At 34.3% G+C, this 23,410-nt stretch overlaps 1 protein-coding gene across 1 annotated transcript; it reads left to right on the top strand.

The window, feature by feature from the left end:
• Positions 1–15,581: 15,581 nt before the first annotated feature.
• LOC101260396 (DNA replication licensing factor MCM2) lies at positions 15,582–21,247 on the top strand. Its single transcript, XM_004250651.5, has 17 exons — positions 15,582–15,918; positions 15,998–16,176; positions 16,872–17,035; positions 17,130–17,319; positions 17,440–17,659; positions 17,737–17,944; positions 18,025–18,159; positions 18,316–18,507; positions 18,606–18,778; positions 18,849–19,037; positions 19,145–19,261; positions 19,710–19,794; positions 19,883–20,035; positions 20,124–20,249; positions 20,358–20,540; positions 20,673–20,834; positions 20,921–21,247. The coding sequence occupies exons 1-17, from the start codon at positions 15,647–15,649 to the stop codon at positions 21,038–21,040; spliced, it is 2,868 nt and encodes a 955-aa protein (XP_004250699.3). The 5' UTR covers positions 15,582–15,646; the 3' UTR covers positions 21,041–21,247.
• The last annotated feature ends 2,163 nt before the right edge of the window (positions 21,248–23,410 follow it).

Raw genomic sequence — 23,410 nt, 5'->3', positions numbered from 1 at the left:
GTTAGCTGGCAGTGTTTTTAGCTCAAGTTTGGGTGCTTATTTAATTGAAGGCTTGGGTGGAGGACCCGACACCCTATCCAGTGGCTCCCAATGATCTCTTGATATGCCGACACTCAACACATCCATGAATTGCACCATTTATTATGCTTCAGCATCCCCAAAAATATCATTCCCCACTAACACACGCTCAAAGGTTCCTTGGATATGATGTATTGAGATTCAACTACTATATCTATTAGTGCGATGAGTTACAAATCTTCAGACACGACTGGCAGTTTCAACGCCTTGTATACATCAAATGCTTCTACTTTATCATGCACCCACATGGTTAATTAATTGGCTTCTACATCTATGATAGCACACCCCTTGGACAAGAAAGGTCTTCCAACGATGAAAGGAACCTCAGGTCAGGCTCAAAATTCAACACCATAAAAACAACCGTGAATATCAAGGATACCACATGGACCAAGACAACCTCCACAACACTTTCTAGTCTAGCCACCGACTGATCTGCCAAATTGCAAGATAATGGTGGTGGGTTTAGGTATACCCAACCCCAATTTCTTGTACAATGATGTTGGCAACGGGTTCATACTCATCCCAAGGTGACACAACCCACACACATGAATGTTTTTCCCTATGGTGATCTGTATCGTAAAGATGTCTGAATCTTTGAGCTTTGTGGGTAACTTGTTTTGTATTTTGAAATCGCACTCTTCAGTAAGTGCCACTATTTCATACTATGTCAATCTCCTCTTGTTTACCACGATATCCTTCATATACTTGGCATACCTAGGTATACCTTACAAAAATATCAACTAGAGGAAAATTAATGTGAATTTGTTTTAATGTAGTAATAAATTTATCAAAACATTCGTCCTTATTTTGTTTTTAAGCTTCTAGGGAAATGGTAGAGGTGGTTTTACTATTTTTGTACTCTTTCTTCCTGTGCATCCTACTCACTCTCCTCACGTTCACTCTTTTTAAATGAAGATTTACCACCTCTCTTCCTAGAAGTCAATTCCTTTAATCAGAACTCACTCCGAGTATCCAATACGTTTACTTGCTTGGGATCCGGATCAGTATTTCTAAGTAGACCTCTTTGAGGCTAAGAGTTTTAGGCACTGGAAAATTTCCCAAATGGTTTTTCCAGATCTAAGGTTCTAATTTATTATTTGTCATATCAGCGGCTCGTTGAGCTTGATCAGCCATAATTTACTTCAGCATCTCTTTGGTGCTCATGTTACCTTGCTCGTTATTATGTTGATCACGGTGGCCCTGTTATTGATAACTTTGTGCATTTCCTTGGCCTATATTGATTTTGGTTTTGTGCCTCACTCTGATTTTCTCTTCAAGAAAATTTTGGATGATTCCAACTAGGATTGTAAGAGTTACCATAATTTCGATGACCTCTTCTTCACTACGCATTCCCTAAAAATTCACATAATCTTCTTTTGCTCGACAAAGGTATGCAGTGTGATCTACATCCCCACAAATCTCACACCATGTTGATAGTTGTTGCACCACATTTACTTGAGCTTGATGTTATCCTAGCGATAGGTTGTATAAGTGTGTATTCATCATATTTTGCATTGTAGCAATTTATGTTGTTAATGTCGTTAATGCATCTACTTCCAACATCCAATCAATCTTTTTCACTACCGATTTGGCGCCTTCTCCATTACACTCTAGATTACATTGTGAAATTTTATTCAACAAAGTGAACAACTCAACCTACGTTTTCTCCAAATCATGTCCACCTGCAGCTCAATCAAGTAAAATTTTGGTGTTGGGTTCCAACCCTTTAATGAAGGTGTGGACCAACACCTCGTTAGCTTGATAATGGTGTGGACAGCTTAACAACATAGATTTAAACTTGTTCCCACACTTGATACAAGTTTCCTCCTCTGTTCTGAGCTCAAGATATCATTCCTTAACTTAGTTATTTTCCCAAATGGGAAATCCTTATCAAGAACTTCTACGTAAGATCGTCCCACGATGTTATGGAGTTCACTATCTTAGGGTTTTACCTCTTCTTGCTTCCCCTAGCAAAGAAAAGGAGAATAGGGTAAGACTCACATAATCGGAGTTCACTCCAGTTGGAGCGAAGTGTAACTGATTTTTGATGAAATTTTGGATATGCACTTGTGGATCCTCATGTGATAAAGTGTGAATTATCTGTTTGAGTGCAAAATTTGCACCATATTATACTTCAATTTAAATCTACCATCAACTTCAGGTTTCTGAACACATGAAGTAACAATAGTGGTGTGTGGGATTACCACGTCTCTCAGTTTCATATCTGTCATCAGTGCAAGTGTTATCTTGGTCAACCCTTTCAACTAGAGTTATTGGTTAACTAGCAACAAGAGGAACAGGGTAAGTGAGTCATCTTTTCTTTCTCTGGTAAGGAAAAAAAATTGGTTTAGCGAGAAGCTCTACCAAGTCCTGGTCGTCTTCCAGTTTAAAGTCTCAACACAACCTGCAAAATGAATAACTAAGATCAAGTTGTCAACACTTGCTCTCTAACTTTACAAAATTAGACAAATCAATTACTTTATAATTCCGCCTCCAACAGCGGCACCAAAAACTTGTTCCGCCCAAACACACATTCAAGTGTACATGGTCGTGCAAGTATTAAAGTGGATCTTTTTAAGAGTTATATATCGTATCCATAGGGACTTGTAACAACCCTAAAAATGAATAAGATAAATGCTTAAGGTGTCAAGAATGCTTGCGATTAGACCCAGGGTTCACACGGATTGATACACGTAGAACCAGACCTTAGAACCCTTACTACGACCAAGACAACTAACTTGGGGAGTTAGTTGAGCTTGGAAAGGTTGGAACCAACCAAGTAGGGCTCTCGAAAATGAAGATTTAAGTAAAAGAGCCTTTATCGGACTTAAAAGAGAAATTTTTAAGTTTTGAGGGTCCAGGGGTAAAATGGTCTTTTCCAGGCCAAGGGTAATACTGTAATTACCCTAAGGAGTTGATTAAATAATTAGTTAATTTAATTAAAGAACCAATTAGGCTCGGGTTTACCCGAAATTGTCCATTTCGCAAGGGTCACTCCACCAGAGTTCGAGCCCTAATGGAAGCAACATATTGGTGATTTAATTATGTTTTATAATCGGATTTCTTTAGGGAATAATGGTCCTTTCACTAAGCTAATTAAATCAGGTTTTTTTATTTAAATTAATAAGGAGTCCTAGTTTGACTAGTTCCCAAACTAAAACTCCTAATATTAGACTACTCTTTCACGATCTCTCTCTCTCACGTTTCATCATCTCTCTCATGTTGGTTTCTGCCAAAAAACCTAAAAGAACAGAAATAATATTAAGAGTTCTTCACACTTGAATAACTCACATGAAATTTTAAGAAAAACAAAGCAACCAAAAACGTTAAGGCAAAGAGAAGTTGTTCGTCAAGGGGTGTGGACGTTGAAGAAGCTTGGACTGATTTTGGAGAGGTTGTTGGGAAGCAACTTCAACGTTTGAACAATCAAATAAGGTATGGGTTCCTCCCCTCTTAGTCCCTTTCCCAAGATACCCCTTAAGATTCAAGCATTCAGTCCGAAAACTAGGATCGTTTTCCCCGTTGCATGTCCCTGTCACTAGCTCCCAATGATTCGTAGGTTAGGTATGTTTGCTGGTAGATTTAGGTATGTGTGATGTTTTTTTGTTGACTGCGAATATGTTTATGTACGTGAAATCATGAAAATGACAATCAATGTGTGTTTGAAGTTATGTGCAAGTGTGTGCAAGTATGTGACTTTGGCAAGGGTCTCGGCTTGATGCTCAAAATTTGATAAAGTTGTAGTTGTTGTTTTATGTGCATAAATCCATGAAAATCGTGATGTTCATCTAACGAAATGTGTCTTATTTAGTGACAATATTTTAGCCAAATAAACTCATGGAAGATGCGCCAAAAGATGTGTTAAAATGGTATATGAATACGCCCTAAGAAGTAACATGAGAAGGTTGATGAAAGGAAGATAAAAATAATGAATAAATTTCCGCCTTGGTGTACCTTAATTTCGTTCAAAAAGAAGGTTGGAAATCTGGAAATTTAATACATTTTCAAGAGGTGAAGCCATGAGGATTTGAACTTGTGACCTCACCCTTTGGCTACTGGAATTCGCAAAAAAATGGAAAAGAAAAGGGGGCTGGAAGAATCGAAACTGGGTCTGCTGGTTTAGGAAGAAGAGAACAAGAATTAAAATAAATAAATGGGAGGCGTGGGAATCGAACCCACTACCTCCAGGCAGCAAGTGAAGAAGAGAATTTAAAGAAAAGAGAATGGGAGGCGTGGGAATCGAACCCACGACCTCAAGGCTAGAAAGGAGAAGGCGAAATTAATTAAAGAAATGAAGTGAGGTTGTGGGGGTTCGATCCCACAACCTCACTGCCACACGTATAACTTAGTGAATTTTTTATTAAAAATAAAAATAGGAGGTTGTAGGGGTTCGAACCCACAACCTCACAGCTCCTAGCGAAATTAAAATTTAAATAAGGAGGATGTGGGGGTTCGAACCCACAACCTCCCAATTCCCAGCAAAAATTAAGAATAAATAAAAGAGGTTGTGAGGGTTTGATCCCACAACCTCTTGGTTTAGGCAAAATTGGGCAACAACATGATAATGAAAAATAAAAAGGGGTTGTGGGGGTTCGAACCCACAACCCTTCGGCCAACCTAAGAGGAAAACTAAGTAGAAAACTAAAGATACAATGTTAATGATAGGGTCCAATCTAGAGTCCCAATATCATGGAGATTAAAAATAAAATCAATGAAAAATGTAAATGTTATCCAAGTGAGTCGGACTTGGGTTTCCTTGCCCAAACTTTTGTATTGATACATAAGTCATACGTGAACAATATATTCAAGAATAATGCCAGCTACTTAGATCGAAATTCAGATCTTGGCATATATACAAGATACATAAGTCTTGTACTACACAATCTTAGGAATGTATGAATCACTTAATGAACTATGGATGAAGCCTCATGGCTTGTGTGTATAGACTCATAATTCTAACATACGTTCAAAAGTAAGTGAACCTAAGATGTATGTAATGAAATGATGAACCCTATAAGGGTTAAGTATGAGTGTAAGATACACTAAATGGACAAGTGCATTGGCATAAGATGAGATGAACAATGAAATGAGGAAATGAATAATGAAATGATGAAACCCTCAAAAGGTTAAGTAAGGGTGTGAAACACACTGAATGGCCAAGCGCATTGGCATATGATGAAATAAACATTCACGTAATAAGAGGTGAGTAACTATGAAAAGCAAAGGTGATAATGATAATGAATGTGGTGACAACATGATATGAGGCTAATGTAAATGATGAGAGCAATCTCAAATAAGCCTAAGTAAATGTTACCAAAACGTACTCACCAATGAGAGTGTAAGATAATTAAGGTCTCTATGAACACTCTAATGAAAGTATTGAGGTTAACATAATTAACACTAATGATGAGAAGAGAAATCATCTAATGAGTTATGATGTCCTCATACTAGAAGCCAGCTTCCATGACATATGAGATAAATGTAATGGAACTTTATACTGAGCACCGATAGGCTAGCTATGAGCGGTGATGCCTTTTTTCGGGAAGGGTGGAGGTTCACGTAACTCTCATGAAATAAGACTGTCCGGCTTGCCGGGTATGGGTCTCCTTATATCTCCTAGTCTTTGAACCTATACAGCCAATATAGGGATCTAGCGGGGTTAAATTCCCATGTACGCTAGTATGTTATGGGTCACTTTGGCGATTCCACCTCTTTTCAGTGTGGGGAGGACACTAGATTTCATGATTCTCACATGATCTATGTCGGTTAAATTTAAAGTTCCCAATGAATGAATGAGGTCAGCCTCATGATAATCAAAAGGTGAGTTAGATTCAAGTAATGACATTGGATCATTCTTGGTCATTGCACAACGAACCTAATAAAAGTCTTAAACTACATCCTAGGTATAGCTGGTGTTAACACTGGCCTATGAATGAAATGAAATGAAGTACGTATGAATGAACAAAGCAGACTCTGTGTTTGCTAATGAAGACTCCCTAGTTAAGGTCCCATCTGTTGAGCCCTCATTTATGGGATGTCTTGATGTTAAGTCCATAATTCCAAGGTCTCATGGCATATGAATGAATGATATTAAAGAAGTTATGTTTTACATGCAAAATGTGTTGTATGATGTATGATAAGTGCTATGTATAATGTTATATGTTGTGTGAAAATGTGAAAAGTATGATGATGTATGTTATTATCATGGCACAACTTTCCTATTCCAAGCCTGGAAAGCTTACTGACTTTCCTAATTCAAATTTGGAAAGCTCATTGACTTTCCTAATCCAAATTTGGAAACTTTCCTGATCCCAATTTGGCAAGGCTGCTGACTTGACTTCCAAAAATCATGTTGTTAGGAAAGAGCTATTCTTTCTCATGCATGTCCTTGGTGTGTGCTTGCATATACCCATACCTAGTACAAGTGTGTACTAACCCTATATAAACTCTACTATTTTAGATGCAGGCACAGGTGGACGATAGAGCTACAGGATTATCGTTGTAGTTATCTGGACGTTCATCATTCATCCTGTTTTGGTAGGTCCTCACGCTTTGGAGGATGCTGTTGTTTTATGTTTTGAGCTAGTGGAGCATGTTCCACTAGCGTTTCTTTCCTGTTTTTATTCAGGCTATGTATTGGTGCCATTTTGGCAACTATACACTTAGTAAGAATTGAATTATTTTATGAGTATTTTAAGAAACAAAAAGTTTCAAATTTTATGAGTATTTTAAGAAACAAAAAGTTTCAAATTTTACGCCCAAATTAATCTATGTAAAGTAAGAATGACGTAAGTAGGTTTGTCAGCAACCTCTGAGAGGTCAACGACGCCGGTCTCATCTAGGTTCTAGATTCCAGTCGTGACGAGATTAGATTTATTCAATTTTTCCAATAATTTCAATTTGAAACAAGTGTTATAAACAATAGTGAAGTGGATTTTTATATACTTGATAATCTAATTATAAACTTAACTAATATGATTCAATCTCAAAAGGTTCGAATAATGAAGGGGGAAACTCCAGGGCTGCAGTTGACTGAAGGATTCTTGCATATTATTTTTCGTAAAATGGATATTAGTTAACTATCGAATCAATAAACAAAGAGTTAATTATATGATTATGGTCTTCTGACGTCTAACCGCCTTCGATAATTAACAGTTTAACTACATTGTTGAGCGGGGATAGGCTGAATCAATTACCGAGTATTACTATTTCGTATTGTCTTTTCATGACCAAGGAGACCTCCTAGAAGTAACGTGGCATACTTGACCTCTTGGAGGTCTTATACAAGCCCATAGTTATCATTCACCACATTTCATAGGTAAATTCAGTGGAAAATTTAAAACTTTCATAGCACATCATATGCTTGAACATCACTACCATTATATCTAAAAAATATTAGATTTACATAGTGAGCCTCTAAGTCTCTTTGCCATCTTAGACTCAACATCATTAGAATATACTAGGGACACGGCCCTTACAACATAAATCATAAGTACATTATTATTAAACTTTACAGTAAGATAAGACTTAGGAAATCCTTGGACTTAAGGATTCCTTTCCTTGAGTTTGGGAATCACATATCAACCTCTTCACCATATAGACACCCTTTAAGCATCCATAACCTACACTTTCTGTAAAAAGGGGAAGAAGAATGGAGTTAGTAAAAGAATTCACTAAGTATGGCAACCATGCAAAAAATACATTTAAAAGGGACATTTTACTTAAAATCATGCATCATGCCTTTTTGTGAAAACTTCATAAAACTTTGATACAATGAGCATCATACAAGTCACGTACTTCATATAGGCATATTTAATGGTCATACATCATATAAAATTACACATTGCATTTAAGGCATAATACTCATCACATTATAGTAAGCTCAATCACTTTACAGTAAGTTTCTTCTTCACTTTACAGTAAAATCATTTCTTCTTATCACTTTAACTTTCCAAGTAACCCTCTAGTGATACTTGGTGCAATGTATAGATAATGTCCCATAACACTACCCACACTCAACTATCACCTTAAGGCCACAAGGTAGTCATACATAGAGTCTTCCTAACTCAACACATACATTCAAGTGTAGCACATCGTAAGACACATTCAACTCAAAACAACCAAAGTCATTACAGTAAACCATAGTCAATTTGCACATATGCTAACTTCACTTTACATAGACTCGTATAAGACCTTACTCATAACCCCAATCTAAGTGTACTAGTGAAATGTACATGTAAAGTCCCATAACCTCACACATACTAAGTAAACCTATCAAGAGACCACAAGCATATCATTCACTTCATGCATCAATAAGGAAAGTAAAGGCACTTCATACATACCAAGCAAGACTTCATCATATAGTCAATAAGACTTGTATGATGCATATAAGGAGAGACCACGTCATATAAACCATTAGGATTCATACCATGCATATCATCACAAGAAGAAGAGGACACTACCACGTCATGCATAAGGACATAAACATCATCATATACTTTAGAACACCTTTCTAGAACTCCCTTCAAGAGCTACTTGTGCAATGCATAGGTGAAGTCCCACTACCCCACCTACACTAAGCAACTTCCCTTAGGTTATCCTAGTTAGGGTCCTTACTTTACTTTTATTGTCCATTTTTACTTTATGGAAACTATAAACTTAACCGACACTAAGATCATGGGTGCTAAACATAGAATTTGGTGTTGTAGAGTCTTACACCAAGGGAAGGTGCTCTACCTGGCCAAGGTAGAACATCAACACATGCTAGCATAATAGGTGATATCACTTGCTAGATCCTTTGTGGCAAGCATAGTTTATGAAACTTGGAGGTATATATGGAAACCCTCTTTATGCCAAATGGGGCGTTGTGGTTATAACTTATGGAAACCCTCTTTATGCCTATTGAAGCATTTTAGTTATCTGCCTCATGAAGACTATGGTGAAAAATCCTTCCCACATTGGGAAGGGGCACCCCTCATCTAAGTCCACTCGGTGCTAAGCTAAGTTCCCTTTATTGAAAAGTCATTATTATCATTACTATATAAAATATATGCTTAGGAGAGTTATCATGTCATATGCTTAGCTCATAGGTCATAGATGAGAGTTCATCAACATAAATCATGTGAGAAGTCCTTTCACATGGACATAGCATATGTAAAGCACCAGCTAGTTTAGGGTACCCTTAAGAACACCTTTCAGGAGCCCCTCTATTGACTAGATCATCATACATGTGTGTGTACATATATGTGATCAAACCTTTCACATAAACACCTTTTGACCACACATGTTCATACTTGTACTTCATTCATGCATAAGAGTACAAGTGTAACTATGTGAGCATTCATGTAAACACATTTAGACACTATGCACATTCATACTTCATCATATTATACACTTAACATCATAGCTTGTAAGTCATACCCATAACATGTTCATGCATTCTTATTCATGTACTTAAATCACAAACCTAGTAACTATCCTATCAAGGCACACATGTGCAATGCATGGACAAGGTCCCATACCCTTATCCATAGTAGTACACCTATCAAGTCATCCTAGTTAAGGGATACATAACATACTTCATAAACATAAGTTATACATGCATAGTAGTAGACACAAGTGCATATGAGAATACCCTTTTCATTAGACACCATGAACCTACACTACTGTGTAAGCATACATAAAGTGTGAGTATGTGTACATTGGTCAACATGATCACCTAATGGCTGTCAACAACACATTGAGGAAGCCACCCTCTTAGTACCACAATCCACATTCAAGCATAGACCACACATCACAAGTTATCATAGGAGACAAGATGACTTCAACACTTACATTCAAGATTCCTAACCATAGCTAATCACACATTCATATAGGGTATATAGGTAAGGGGTAATTAACTATTTTTTTTAGCTTCAATGGCAGCACCTAAACCTTACCTTAATAAGTTCATTCAATTATAGACATGCTACTAGATTGAGAACTAGGCATAAACTTCACATAGTGTAATCATCATAACCGCACACTCATATATCATCAATTTGCCTTCAAGAATATGATCCACACATATATAGATTGACATGAAGTAAACACCGCCACCATAAGTAAATCATACCACACAATGTCATACAAGGCCAATTCAACTAGCCATGACATAGAAAAGTGGAGGAATAGAGTAGACCGTACCAATTCATCAACCTTTGATCATCATTGATCAATATCCATTTTTCATCAACAATTCAAGTATAGGGAAGTAGCTAAATGTAATTTAACATGGACGAAATCATGCATAAGCCACCACAAGATCATGATACTAACATGTACACTATATTACCAATTCAATAGAGAGTGGAGAAACATAGATCACTTACCAAATCCCCCTTGCATTGATCATCAATGATCAATACAATATAGGTCAGTAGCTAAAGATATCATAACCTAAACGAAATCCTACTTCAATTGCCCTACAATCGAGATCACATTGAAATCACTACATAACAAGCTATAGAAGTAGAAGAAAATAATTCAATTTCATTCAAATCTTCAAACCTTGATCCACATAGGATCAACTATACATAACTCATCATAAAATTTGCATCATAGGCAGTAGCTATATCAATTTATCATAATTGAAACTCATAACAATAATTCTAGCATCAAGATCACAACATACTGCAATATAGGCTAATTCGAGATTGAGAGGGATCATGGGTTCAACATGGAATTGGATTGAAAATTACATTCAAATAAATGATAAATCATCAATTCATAATCATCATGCTTTTGAAATCGTTGTTAGAAAGAACCCATGGCTAGATTGAAAGCTAGGAAGATTAATCATGAATTCTCTTTGAAAACATTAGGAGGAACTCTCTAGATAGGTTATATCGAGATGAAGGATCAACGTACCTTATTAGATGAAGAAACCTTGAGAATCCATCACCATGGATGTTGTTGAGCTTCATCTCCAATGGAGGTTTCTAGAGAAAATATTTTGGAGAGGGATGTCTAATTTTGAAATCATAGATTGGGAATGGGGTTTTAATCTTTTTAACTAACTTAGTATACCCAAAAATAGTTAACTAAAACGCCTAGGGTCCGGTTAGGACGTGGGGTGAATTTCATGTTCACCCCTTAATGAGACATCTCGTCTGGCGGTGAATTCCAGACTGCATCGACGGTCCCATCGACGACCCTTAGTCCTAACGATAGTCCGTAGGTGGCCACCATCGTTTGGGTATAAGGGTTGTCTTTTGGTTGAGCCTCCTCCAAGCTAAGTGTGGGACGACGCCCATCCATCAATGGGACGTCACCACACCTACTGGGCGTCGATTGAGGGTCGTAAGTAGACACTGCCAAGGCAGTGTAGTCAGACTTTAGGTCCTCTCTAAGGGCCTTTAGCGGGGCCCTTGGGGAGTTTTACTCGGACGTTTCCAATGTAAATACACACATTAACATGTCAAGGACCTTCCATACCATTTTAATCATCATACAACACTCACAACACATCCAAACATTCTAGGCACACTCAAGTAACATATGCACGTCTTAGAGGCTAACTTTCGAACGTCTTGGACGTTTTTGAACGTTTGACTTCCGAATTACTTCAAATCAATCATACATACTTTAAAACACTTAATCAACATGTTAACAAGCTTATAGGCACATGTGAGGATCTAGACACCCTAACTCATTTTGGAGGTCTTACATGTCTAATAACTGAGCAAGGTTCCTAGGTATATCCCTATTATAGATACAAATCAACTGTAAATTAAGAGAAATCATGATCCTTTTGCCCCCACATTCTATCCTCTTATTCCTCTCCTGAATTTAAGTCACACGAGACATTTATTCGTGTGGCGATCAAGCACGAAATACTAAAACAAGAGCAAAAGAGTGATTCATATGATAATTATTTTTAATCCATGAAACTCAATAAAACACAATCATCTAGTAGCCACATCCCTAGAAGTAGGAAAATTAGTTACTCATATCAAGATTCTCAATTACGCAATGTTTAAATAACATAAAGAGATCAAATAAAGAGTACTTTAAAGATGAACCCTAAGAACAAATGAAAAAACTCCCAAAATAGTTGTTCTTCAAAACCCAAAAAAATAATAATTCTAAAATAAAAAAATCTGAGTCTATTTATATTTAGTCAAAACCGGTCAAATCTTGCACCAAGGTCAGCGATGCGGTGAGCCTTCAAATATCCAACAACTCATGAATATCTCTCTTTGCGACGCGTGCACAATACGGTGTGTTCTTCCTCCAACTCCAATTTTTTATCAAATAATAAATTCCCTCTTCGTGTTACGGAGATGCCTTGTTCGTCATTTTCATTCCACTTTCTTCTTACTCTTTTGCTTGGATCCTCTCTTGCTTCCTAGTGCCTGTTTCAACGCTCATTTATTGATTTAACCTCACCTACATAATTGGTAAGTCTAACTGAATTTAGATGGCTTGATACTACTAACAACTAATACAGATGATTTCGAATTTGGACAAAATGTGGGTGTTATTTGGTTTTTAAACATACAAATATGTCCTAGATCATATACAATTGTTCACGTATACATATACACATTAATTTAACAAAATATGTGTCATTTTTCGTGCTTGTTGAGACAAATGTCTCATTATATGGTCCTTTAAGTTGCTACCATCCATCACAACTACTGCTCTAGAATGCATAAATTCTCGTATCAATATATTCAATGTAATAAATAGATATAAAAACTCATTATTATGACTCTTTTTAATATGTATATGGAATTACATGTAAGTTATATCCATCATATATAAATACGCAAGTAATTTTGCATATGATCCAGCTGGTGTACCCCTCAAAGTTTACAATATTTTCTCTTTAACCTTCCAAGCCAACGTATAGTTAACATTAACTCCAAGATCAATTTTCATATCCTTTTTAATGCCAAATGGTGTATATATACGTTTTGATCTGCCAATTTAGGTTTCACAATCCCTCACACAAATTGCTAGTTACTTGTCTCTGTGCGTAAACTTTATCCTTTATAGGACATGTATATTGTGTGTTGAATGCTCAAATTCTGAACATTCCAGATTTGTTGATATTTGATGCTCATTAATCATTCACATTCTTCAGAATAATATTCCAATGTATAACTACATAAGAATTTCATCACAACCAACAAATATGCATAGTATAATCAGATATATACAAACATATTCTATAATATACAAAAAGATCACACATACAAATATACATAAAAGTATTGAAAAACATTACCTGATTGAATTTGACCTCACAATTCTATATGAAAAAATTTGTGCAATTACATATTTTTTCATAATTGATTTCAAATTTGATTTGTCCATATATACTTGATCAATTTTAACATGTTTGTTAGATGGATTTGAAATCACCCATTAATATCCATCAATACAAACATAATATTTGTGTCTTCCAATTATGCAATGGTATGTTGTGAACCATATCCAATAATCTAATTAATACAAAATGGCGCCAGTACCACCGACTCTCCATCTAATGAACTCTAACACAATTGATTCTATCTATTACACAAATTCAAAATGGTTATACAAATTGAAATTTTGTTAAAATCGTTGCTTTTTAAGCTATTACATACACTCTAACATCCATGTCATTGTGTATAACTATTGGTGTATTGATTTCTCCAACCTTATACTCAATCTTCAATATCTTCATATTCATATCAACAGTAATATGTGTTACAATAATTATATAAAACTCAACAAAATATGCTTGTTCTTTAAATACTTTCCTCTCTATAGTATAATTGGTATGACAAATTATGTCGTCTCATTTTTCAAAATGCATGACATTTTTTGGTAGTTACAAGCAATTTAATCATTAATAGAAAAAATAAAATCAATTGCACGCCTTTATATATACTCATATACAAATAGCATACATATACAAAGTTACACATTTGTATATAATAAAAGTAATCATATACAATGCATTTATATACAATTATTTAATACAGTTACGAACATATATACATAATATAAAAATAATCATACAAATACCTACACATATACAATAGCATGAAATAAACAATGTACAAACCTGACAAAATTATATATACATCTATAGTACACAAAAAAATTATCAAATTAAAGCACACCCTTTTTTAATCAAATCATATACAATTAACGTAGTAATTTTATACAAGTACTTACAAATATACATGATATAAGAATTTTATACAACTACTTACATATATACAATATTATAAATCAAACGATATACAAATCGTATAAATTACATAATAGTAAATTATAATTTTTAAATCAAATTAAAGTACACCGATGTTGTCAATCAATAAACTTCATATATACAAATCGTGTCAATTTTTCTAGTGAATTGGAGTAGAATTGTAATATGCGATTTCTCTAATCTTGTATAAACAAAAATATTTTTTTGCGAACCATAAGAATGAAGAAAACAAAAATAATTCATATTTCAAAATTCCAATTACATACTGTACAAATTAATTGTATACTTTATTGACATTCAAAACATGAAGTTTTCTTAAAGAATCCTTACCTAGCATCGAATATACAAGAATATTAATTAATATATCTTCAGTCGTTTGAGGAAACTAGTTGTTCTGATGTTTCTATCGCTATAGAACTCTTTTTTGAAAAAATATTTAATTTTTGACAATTAGCTTGAATCATTGGATTATGTAAATTTTCTGTTAGCATATTTTGCGCTCATGTATCCATTTATTTTTAAAAAATTAATATTATATTGTATAAATTATATTAGAAAAATATTATACACAAATTTTATGCTTCATAGCAAACTAAGTTATACCCATGAAATGTAATCATATAAAACTATACATATAGAACGTTATTTCATTTAGTACGTTTGTTATATATGAAATTTTTCCAAAAAAAGAAAAGGGAAACTTACATAAATTACTATAATAAAAAAAAGTATTTACCATTTTTAGCAATAGTATATTTTTTTTTCACTTGATCAGTTTTAATTCATTTATAATACAAGTTTAATACATATTACAAAGAAAAATTTATTATTTACATATAATACAAGTTTTAATGATGGATAATACATTTATCACACATTTTAATATTTATAATACAATATGTCAAATTTTTACCAAACAAACATAATATATTTTAAAAAATAATTATAATTCATATATATTGCATACATAATTCACTTTTAATTCATATTGCATATTTAAAATAATATTGCTATAAATGATAATAAATAAAAAATATCGCTAAAATCAGCAATTATTTTTTAAAATGTACCAATTTATGTATTTTTTCCAAAAAAAAAACTTATGTGCAAAGAGGCTCTTATTGGGCCATAGTACTACCAGGACCAACTCGAATTGGGCCTGCTTCCGAGATCGGCCACTAATCTTGGGTCCACATCTGTTTTCTGGCGCCAAATTCTCCCGCCAAAACAACGAGATATATAAATCAGCCGCTCAATCTCTTCTCCTCTCCAAAACCCTACAAAGCACAACGCCCGAGTAGAGAGAGAAACAGAGAGAAAATGGCCGGAGAAGATTCCAACGGCGATAGTGGTAGCCATCGTCCGGCGGAGTCTCCGTCGTCTGCCGATCATAGAAATGGCAATCCACCGTCTACTCCTGATTCTCCGACGTCAGTAGGATTCAACACCGATCAGCTCCCTTTCAACACTAGCCAAAACTACTCTGAAGAGGATGAAGCCTCTGTCGATCCTGATATCATCAGAGACGATCAAGAAGATGCTGACATTGAAGAGGAAGATGGAGAAGACCTTTTCAACGACAATTATCTCGAGTTCGTATTTTGAATTTCAGTTCTGACATTTCCACAGTTCAATTCGTTCATTTTTTTTAAAGTTTTGCTGAAATTACAGTGACTATCAGAGGATGGGTGAGGCTGACCAGTACGAGTCCCTCGGATTGGATGATTCCATGGTGGATGAAAGAGATCTGGATCAAATCATGGCAGATCGTCAGGCTGCTGAAGTGGAACTTGACAATAGAGATGTACATGTCTCTAACCGTAAGCTTCCTCAACTTCTTCATGATCAAGGTATGCTTTTTATGTGCCTCTTTATCGTGTTATTTCTTCATTTGTTTGATATTTGAGACTCATTTACCTGTATCTCATACTTGCATTGTGCTTATTTTACATGTTAAATGCAATTTCTTAATTTTCCTTTCATTATTTATTTGTTCCTCCTTTATTATTATTACTTTAGCTCACTATTCTGGTATGATTCTACTCCCACATTTCTATTTAGTTTGATGTCTCCTGTATCATTTCTAGTATTCTATCCTTGTGGCTCTAGATTGAATCTTTCCAATGTGTTTACAATCTCATTTGATAGTTTAAGGACCCCCTCCCTTCTCACCGTCCATATATTTTGATCAAGAGTGAGTTTTGACATTTTAAGTAAGTTATACTATTGCCACTACTAAAAGTTTAGGGGCAGCGCTAACCCAGTCTTAACACTTTAACCAACTTTTTGGCTCAGCAAGCCATGGATTGTTTTCAAATTTGTGTATAGGTGTTATGACATTGCCCCTCTAATTATTTAGCGGTTGTACCACTGGACACTTGTGTTTTCATGAACCCAACCCTTAAGGTTTGACTAACTTCTGGTAGGAGCTGATATATATGAACTTAACTTGTTTAGAATATTTGGGATGATGTGTTTTATTAATTAGTATGACTTCAGAGCAGACTAAAATCTAAAAAGCTAACACTCGGGTATTTTGCTTCAGATACTGATGATGATAACTATAGGCCATCAAAAAGGACTAGAGCTGATTTCAGAAGGAATTTTGATGATACTGATGCAATGCCAAGTTCACCAGGGGCATCACAACGAGTAAACTCCAGCCAGGATGTACCAATGACTGATCAAACTGATGATGATCCCTATGAGGTTTGTATTTTCACAGTAACACTTCTCTACTAAGGTTAATCATAATTGAATTGCCTGAATATATCTCTTACAATTCTTTGGATTTTCCATGCAGGATGATGAAAATGATGAAGGGGAGTTTGAGATGTACAGGGTTCAGGGAACACTTAGGGAATGGGTAACTAGAGATGAAGTCCGGCGCTTCATTGCGAAGAAATTCAAGGAATTCTTACTCACATATGTAAATCCCAAAAATGAACATGGGGACTTTGAATATCTTCGACAGATTAATGAGATGGTATCAGGTAAATACGTTTCTGAACTTGTCAAGTCATCGCTGACCTTTTCAAGAATGAATTAAGTTTTATGAGTTCCAACAGAGATCTTTTATTAATTTAGATCTTCTGTTCATCATTCATCTGCAGTTAATAAATGCAGCCTTGAGATTGATTACAAACAATTCATATATGTCCATCCCAATATTGCCATCTGGCTGGCAGATGCACCACAATCCGTTCTTGAAGTGATGGAAGAAGTTGCCAACAAAGTTGTCTTTGATCTTCATCCCAACTATAAGCAAATTCATCAGAAAGTCTATGTCAGGATTACCAACTTACCAGTTTATGATCAGATTCGTAATATAAGGTAATATCACTTGCTTACTTTGGCTTGACTACAGCTAGTGTAAATGAAACCTCACTTGAAGTTGTCATTCTTTGCAGGCAGATCCATTTGAACACCATGATTCGTATTGGTGGAGTTGTCACCCGGCGATCTGGTGTTTTTCCCCAATTGCAACAAGTGAAATATGATTGTAACAAATGTGGAGCAGTATTGGGTCCTTTTTTCCAGAACTCATACTCAGAAGTCAAGGTTGGTTCTTGCCCAGAGTGTCAGTCAAAAGGACCATTCAGTGTCAATGTTGAGCAGGTAAACATTGTGTTGTATATTTCTCATAGAAAGAGAACTATGAAATTGATAACTTGATTATCTTTCTAAATCTTTTGCAGACAATATACAGGAACTATCAGAAACTGACACTACAAGAAAGCCCAGGAATTGTGCCAGCTGGTCGGCTTCCTAGATACAAGGAAGTGATACTGTTGAATGATCTAATTGATTGTGCCCGACCAGGAGAAGAGATAGTAAGACTTTTAACTTTTTTTTGGCTTGTTTATGATAATTAATCCTAGTTAAATGAATATTTGGCATGTGCATTACCGTGTGTTTCTTAAACTTGAAGGTTTTGGAACTTTTCAATGACCTTGCTTAAGACAGGCAGTGTTTCTTTCTAATGTCAGGAAGTCACAGGAATCTACACTAACAACTTTGACTTGTCCCTAAATACCAAGAATGGGTTTCCTGTCTTTTCTACTGTGATTGAAGCAAATTATGTTACAAAAAAGCAAGACCTCTTTTCAGCTTACAAGCTAACTCAGGAGGACAAAGAAGAAATTGAGAAGCTGGCCAAAGACCCTCGGATTGGAGAACGAGTATGTCCATGTGCCTTGTCAATTTTAAAATCCAGTTGGTCCTTTTGATTTGTAGACTATCTTAGCTATCTCTTTTCTCATGTATTTTTATTCCATAGATATTCAAGTCCATTGCCCCGTCAATTTATGGCCATGAAGACATAAAGACTGCCATAGCTCTTGCAATGTTTGGGGGCCAAGAGAAAAATGTTGAAGGGAAACACAGACTGAGAGGAGACATAAATATTCTCCTGCTAGGTGATCCAGGCACTGCAAAATCCCAGTTCCTCAAGTAAGTATTTAATCTTGAATGACCTCATTTTGAATCAATGAGTACTGTAATCACCATACAACCCTATCAGGTATGTCGAGAAGACGGGACAACGAGCCGTCTATACAACTGGCAAAGGAGCTTCTGCTGTTGGGCTTACAGCAGCAGTACACAAGGACCCTGTCACTCGGGAATGGACCCTTGAAGGAGGAGCACTAGTTTTGGCTGATAGAGGAATATGTTTGATTGATGAGTTCGATAAGATGAATGATCAGGATAGGTATGCAAGTCTGATAGCTGCAGTTTTAGCTGGTCTTCCCTACATTGCTTGCTTGATTATAACATTTTCATGTTTCTTTCTTTTTTTATTTTTTATGTTTTCTTTAGAGTGAGTATTCATGAAGCAATGGAACAGCAGAGTATTAGCATATCAAAGGCTGGCATTGTCACATCTCTCCAGGCCCGCTGTTCTGTTATTGCTGCTGCAAATCCTATTGGAGGAAGGTATAGGAGAACTAAATTTTGATGTTTTAAGAAATAGGATGATCATATGATCCTAACTGTAGACATTTCCTTCCAAGTCGATGTTACTATTAGTAGGCTACCAGCTCTATCTTGGAAATCTAGCTTAATCCCTCTATTACAGCTGTGGTTTCAACATCTTTGATGGTCACCAGATCTTGGATTTCTTTACACTTTCTTTATCTATGCATTAGATTTAGGTTTCCATTTGCTTTTGTTGTATTGCCATAAAATTCTCACTTTAGCTGCTACCTCACATTCACAGCATCCAATTGTTGTTCTAATGTGCAAATACAATTTGGTGGAATCAAGCATTCTACTTTCTGGAAGTCACTATTTATCCTCTGAATAGCTTATGCTTTTATATTTGTCTTTTCCTGACATTTCTTCCCTGCTTTAGTTTAGTGACTTTTCTCTTAAATCCTTGTAGATATGATTCCTCGAAGAATTTCACGCAAAATGTGGAATTGACAGATCCAATTATTTCTCGATTTGATGTGCTGTGTGTGGTCAAGGTAATGTCATTCTTTTAGAGCCCTGTCAATCTAGTTTAACTTTTCCTTAGTGGAACTTTTGAAACTTAAAGGTTACTGATTTGTGCAGGATGTGGTTGATCCAGTCACTGATGAGATGCTTGCAAAGTTTGTTGTTGATAGTCATTTTAGGTCACAAGCAAAAGGTGCTACTATAGATGAGAAGTCATTTACTGATTCACGGGATGATGCTCGTGCCACTATGGCTGCAACTGATCCTGAGGTTACCCTTGCAGCTTAATTTTTTACCATTTCTTTGAACTTTTATGTTTTATTTTCTTGAATCTATACAAGTTCCTTTTTCCCCTCAGATAATTCCACAAGAGTTGCTAAAGAAGTACTTAACTTATGCAAAGTTGAACGTATTCCCAAAATTACACGATGCAGACTTGGACAAGCTCACACAGGTTTATGCTGAATTAAGGAGAGAATCTTCGGTGAGATTGCCATTTAGTTGAAGCTTCTTTTTGAAATCATTTGAAGTATGGTAGCTTAAGCTTTTTAGCAATGACACATTGTCTAATGTGTTCCATGTGCATGTACAGCATGGACAAGGAATTCCCATAGCAGTGAGGCACATTGAATCGATGATAAGGATGTCTGAAGCCCATGCAAGGATGCATCTTAGACAACATGTTACTCAAGAAGATGTGGATATGGCAATTCGTGTCCTTCTGGATTCATTTATATCAACCCAGAAATTTGGGGTTCAAAAAGCATTGCAAAAGGTAATACTATCAGCACTCTACCTCTTTGTAGCTCATGTTAGGCCTACATAAGGCATAATCACATTATATTCATATGCCCCAGTAATAGTTGTTGATTTGGACATTTTGAAATGGTTTTGAATTTTGGTGCAGAGCTTCAAAAAGTACATGACATACAAAAAAGATTTCAATGCTATCATTCTTCACCTCCTACGTGGGCTTGTAAAAGATGCATTGCAGTTTGAGGAAATTGTTTCAGGTTCTGCTGCCAACCTAGACCATATTGATGTCAAGGTTGAGGAGCTACAAAGCAAGGTATTTATACTCGAAATTCTCTTTATTTATGTGATTACTTCCCAACCGTTGCCTAATGAACATCCCATTCTCTTAAATCATTGCAGGCACTTGATTATGGCATGACTGATCTCAAAGCATTTTTCTCAAGCAATGAATTTACTAAAGCAAACTTTGAGTTGTACGAAGATCAGGGTATCATAAGACATCGCCTTCCAGCTCGATGAGTTATGTTATTGTTTCAGATTTAGTCATATGGCAGGTTGATCTAGTTTGTTTTAAATTGTACACATATGAATGCAGAACTCTGAGACGTTCTTAACATTTGATCAGTTTTAGCTTCTACAAGGAATTTGTTGTTTGCCTTTTGTTGTACTTGTATTACAGATAATTTAAGTTGTTTCAACAGTGAAAAGTTACTTTAATACTAACAATTGAGCCAAAAACACTTGGGTTAACAATATTTTGGTAACGCTAAAAATTGTAATTAACCAAAGATCTTTGAGGTACTTGTTTTTATCAAGATAAAGACATGTTCATTTGGATATAAATTTCTCATATTCAATGTGTAACTTACTAGAAATAAATTGAAGGAGCAAGTTTTGTTCATGGGATAAATTAGACACAATTTAGTAAGTGTTCATTTATGTTTCATTTAAATTAGTATCAAAATATCAATCAACTATACTTATCTTCTTTTAAATATATTTCACACTTCAAAAGGCTCACTTTCTCCTAGTTGGAATGTCATGTGACCATGTCATTGAAGTTTTTTTTTTTTTAAGAATAGACTAATTTAATTCATCAAACTCATTTAAATAAAATAATGCTCTTATTATTTTATAAAAAGAATATATTCGTTTGTTAAAAAGAAATTTTCATGCTTAAAAATCTTTTATCATAAATTTTTTTTTATGCTATTAAGAATAGTTTTTCAAACTTAGTATAATGTCATAAATTTTGAATACTTGTAAAAATATATATTCAAAAAGTATTGATATACAAATTACTCATTAGTGTCAACTTATATATTCAAAAAGTATTGATATACAAATTACTCATTAGTGTCAACTTATATCAATTGATCATATGTTACATAATGGATCACTAATACTAAAGGTCAATTAACTATTAAAAATAATTAATTGGTACTTTGAAATCCATATTTACAATATCTTTTGACGAAAAGAAAATAAAAAGTGAATAATATTCATACTAGAAAATAAAATTTTGATCTTTATGAGAATATATATTAGTGTTTTATTGTATGATAAGTTAAAATATAATATAACATAGCAAGAAAAAAAAATTAAATGTTCCCTCCCTTTCAAAAAGAATGATCCCATTTTCTTTTTAGTCTGTTTAAAAAAGAATGATCTATTTCCTTTTTTAGCAGCACTTTAACTTTAACTTTTTATGTAGCATGTTTAAGACCACAAGATTAAAGGGTATTTTAATACATTTGACATAACTTTAAATTAGAACCACAAGATTAATTTTTTTTTCTTTTCTTAAACTCCGATCCAAGTCAAACTATGCTTATCTTTTTGAAATGGAGAGAGTAATAACTTTCTCTTTCTTACAAACTGTTTGTCAATCTTACAAATTTATTTGAATGCATTCATAAAAGAATTGCTTAAAAGTTTTAAATAATTTACTTATGGGATTTTAAAAATTACCAAGTAAAAATTGCAGACAGAGTTATTTTCATTGAATTTTGTTTGGTAAAAGAATATAAAGAAATTGTTTTTTTATTTTTTTATACTATTCGTAAATTCTCATGTAATTTTTATATTTGTCTTATATAGACATAAGTTTGATGAATTAATTTTAAAAATGATGATTTAATAACATGACATATCAACTAGAATAAAAGGAGATTTTTGAGATAAGTAAGTATTTATTTTGACAAAAAACAAGGATAATATTATTCACTTTCTAATTTTTTTTCAAGAAAAAAATATTGTAAGCATGGAATTCAAAATACACAATTAGTTTTATTGTAATAGTTTCTTGACATTTAATATTATTGATTCATTGTAAAATTATGAGCAATTGATGTAAGTTAGAATGCATGAGTGTTATGTAAATTAATAATTTTTTTTGGACGTATATGTTTACAAGTATTCAAAATTGATGATATTACAGTATACTTCAAAAAACTTATTCTTCATAACATAACAAAAATAAATTTTTTAATTATAATAAAAGATTCTTAAGTATGAAATATTCTTAATAAATATATATATATATATATTTAAAATAATATGATAATTATTTTAGGTATATAAGTTTAATGAATTAAATTAATCTTTTATTAAAAAAGACTTTAATGACATATTATGTCAACTAAGAGAGAATGAAACTTTTGAAGTGTCAAGTATCTTTGAAGGAAGATGATAATAATTGAGTGATATTTTAATTTTAAATAAAATATAAATAATATTTCATAATAATTGGTTAATTTAGGTGGCCATTTAGTGAATTGGCTAGGATAAATTATGTGACAGACCTATCGATAATAGTAGACAAAGAATAAAAAAGAGTTTTCAATTGTGAGGTGTAATTGGTATAGTACCCCTTTTAGCAATAGGGAG

This window comes from Solanum lycopersicum, chromosome 11, assembly GCF_036512215.1.
Source record: "Solanum lycopersicum chromosome 11, SLM_r2.1".
Classification (NCBI taxonomy): Eukaryota; Viridiplantae; Streptophyta; class Magnoliopsida; order Solanales; family Solanaceae; genus Solanum; species Solanum lycopersicum.
The sequence above is the reverse complement of the archived record's forward strand: the minus strand, read 5'-3'. Positions and strand labels throughout refer to the sequence as shown.

Bases quoted from the DNA above. Each gene is read 5' to 3' on its own strand.
- LOC101260396 (XM_004250651.5), top strand. From the start codon at position 15,647: ATGGCCGGAGAAGATTCCAACGGCGATAGTGGTAGCCATCGTCCGGCG. The intron at 20,036-20,123 runs GTTACCCTTGCA...TTTTCCCCTCAG, and splicing joins TGGCTGCAACTGATCCTGAG to ATAATTCCACAAGAGTTGCT. The intron at 20,250-20,357 runs GTGAGATTGCCA...GTGCATGTACAG, and splicing joins AATTAAGGAGAGAATCTTCG to CATGGACAAGGAATTCCCAT.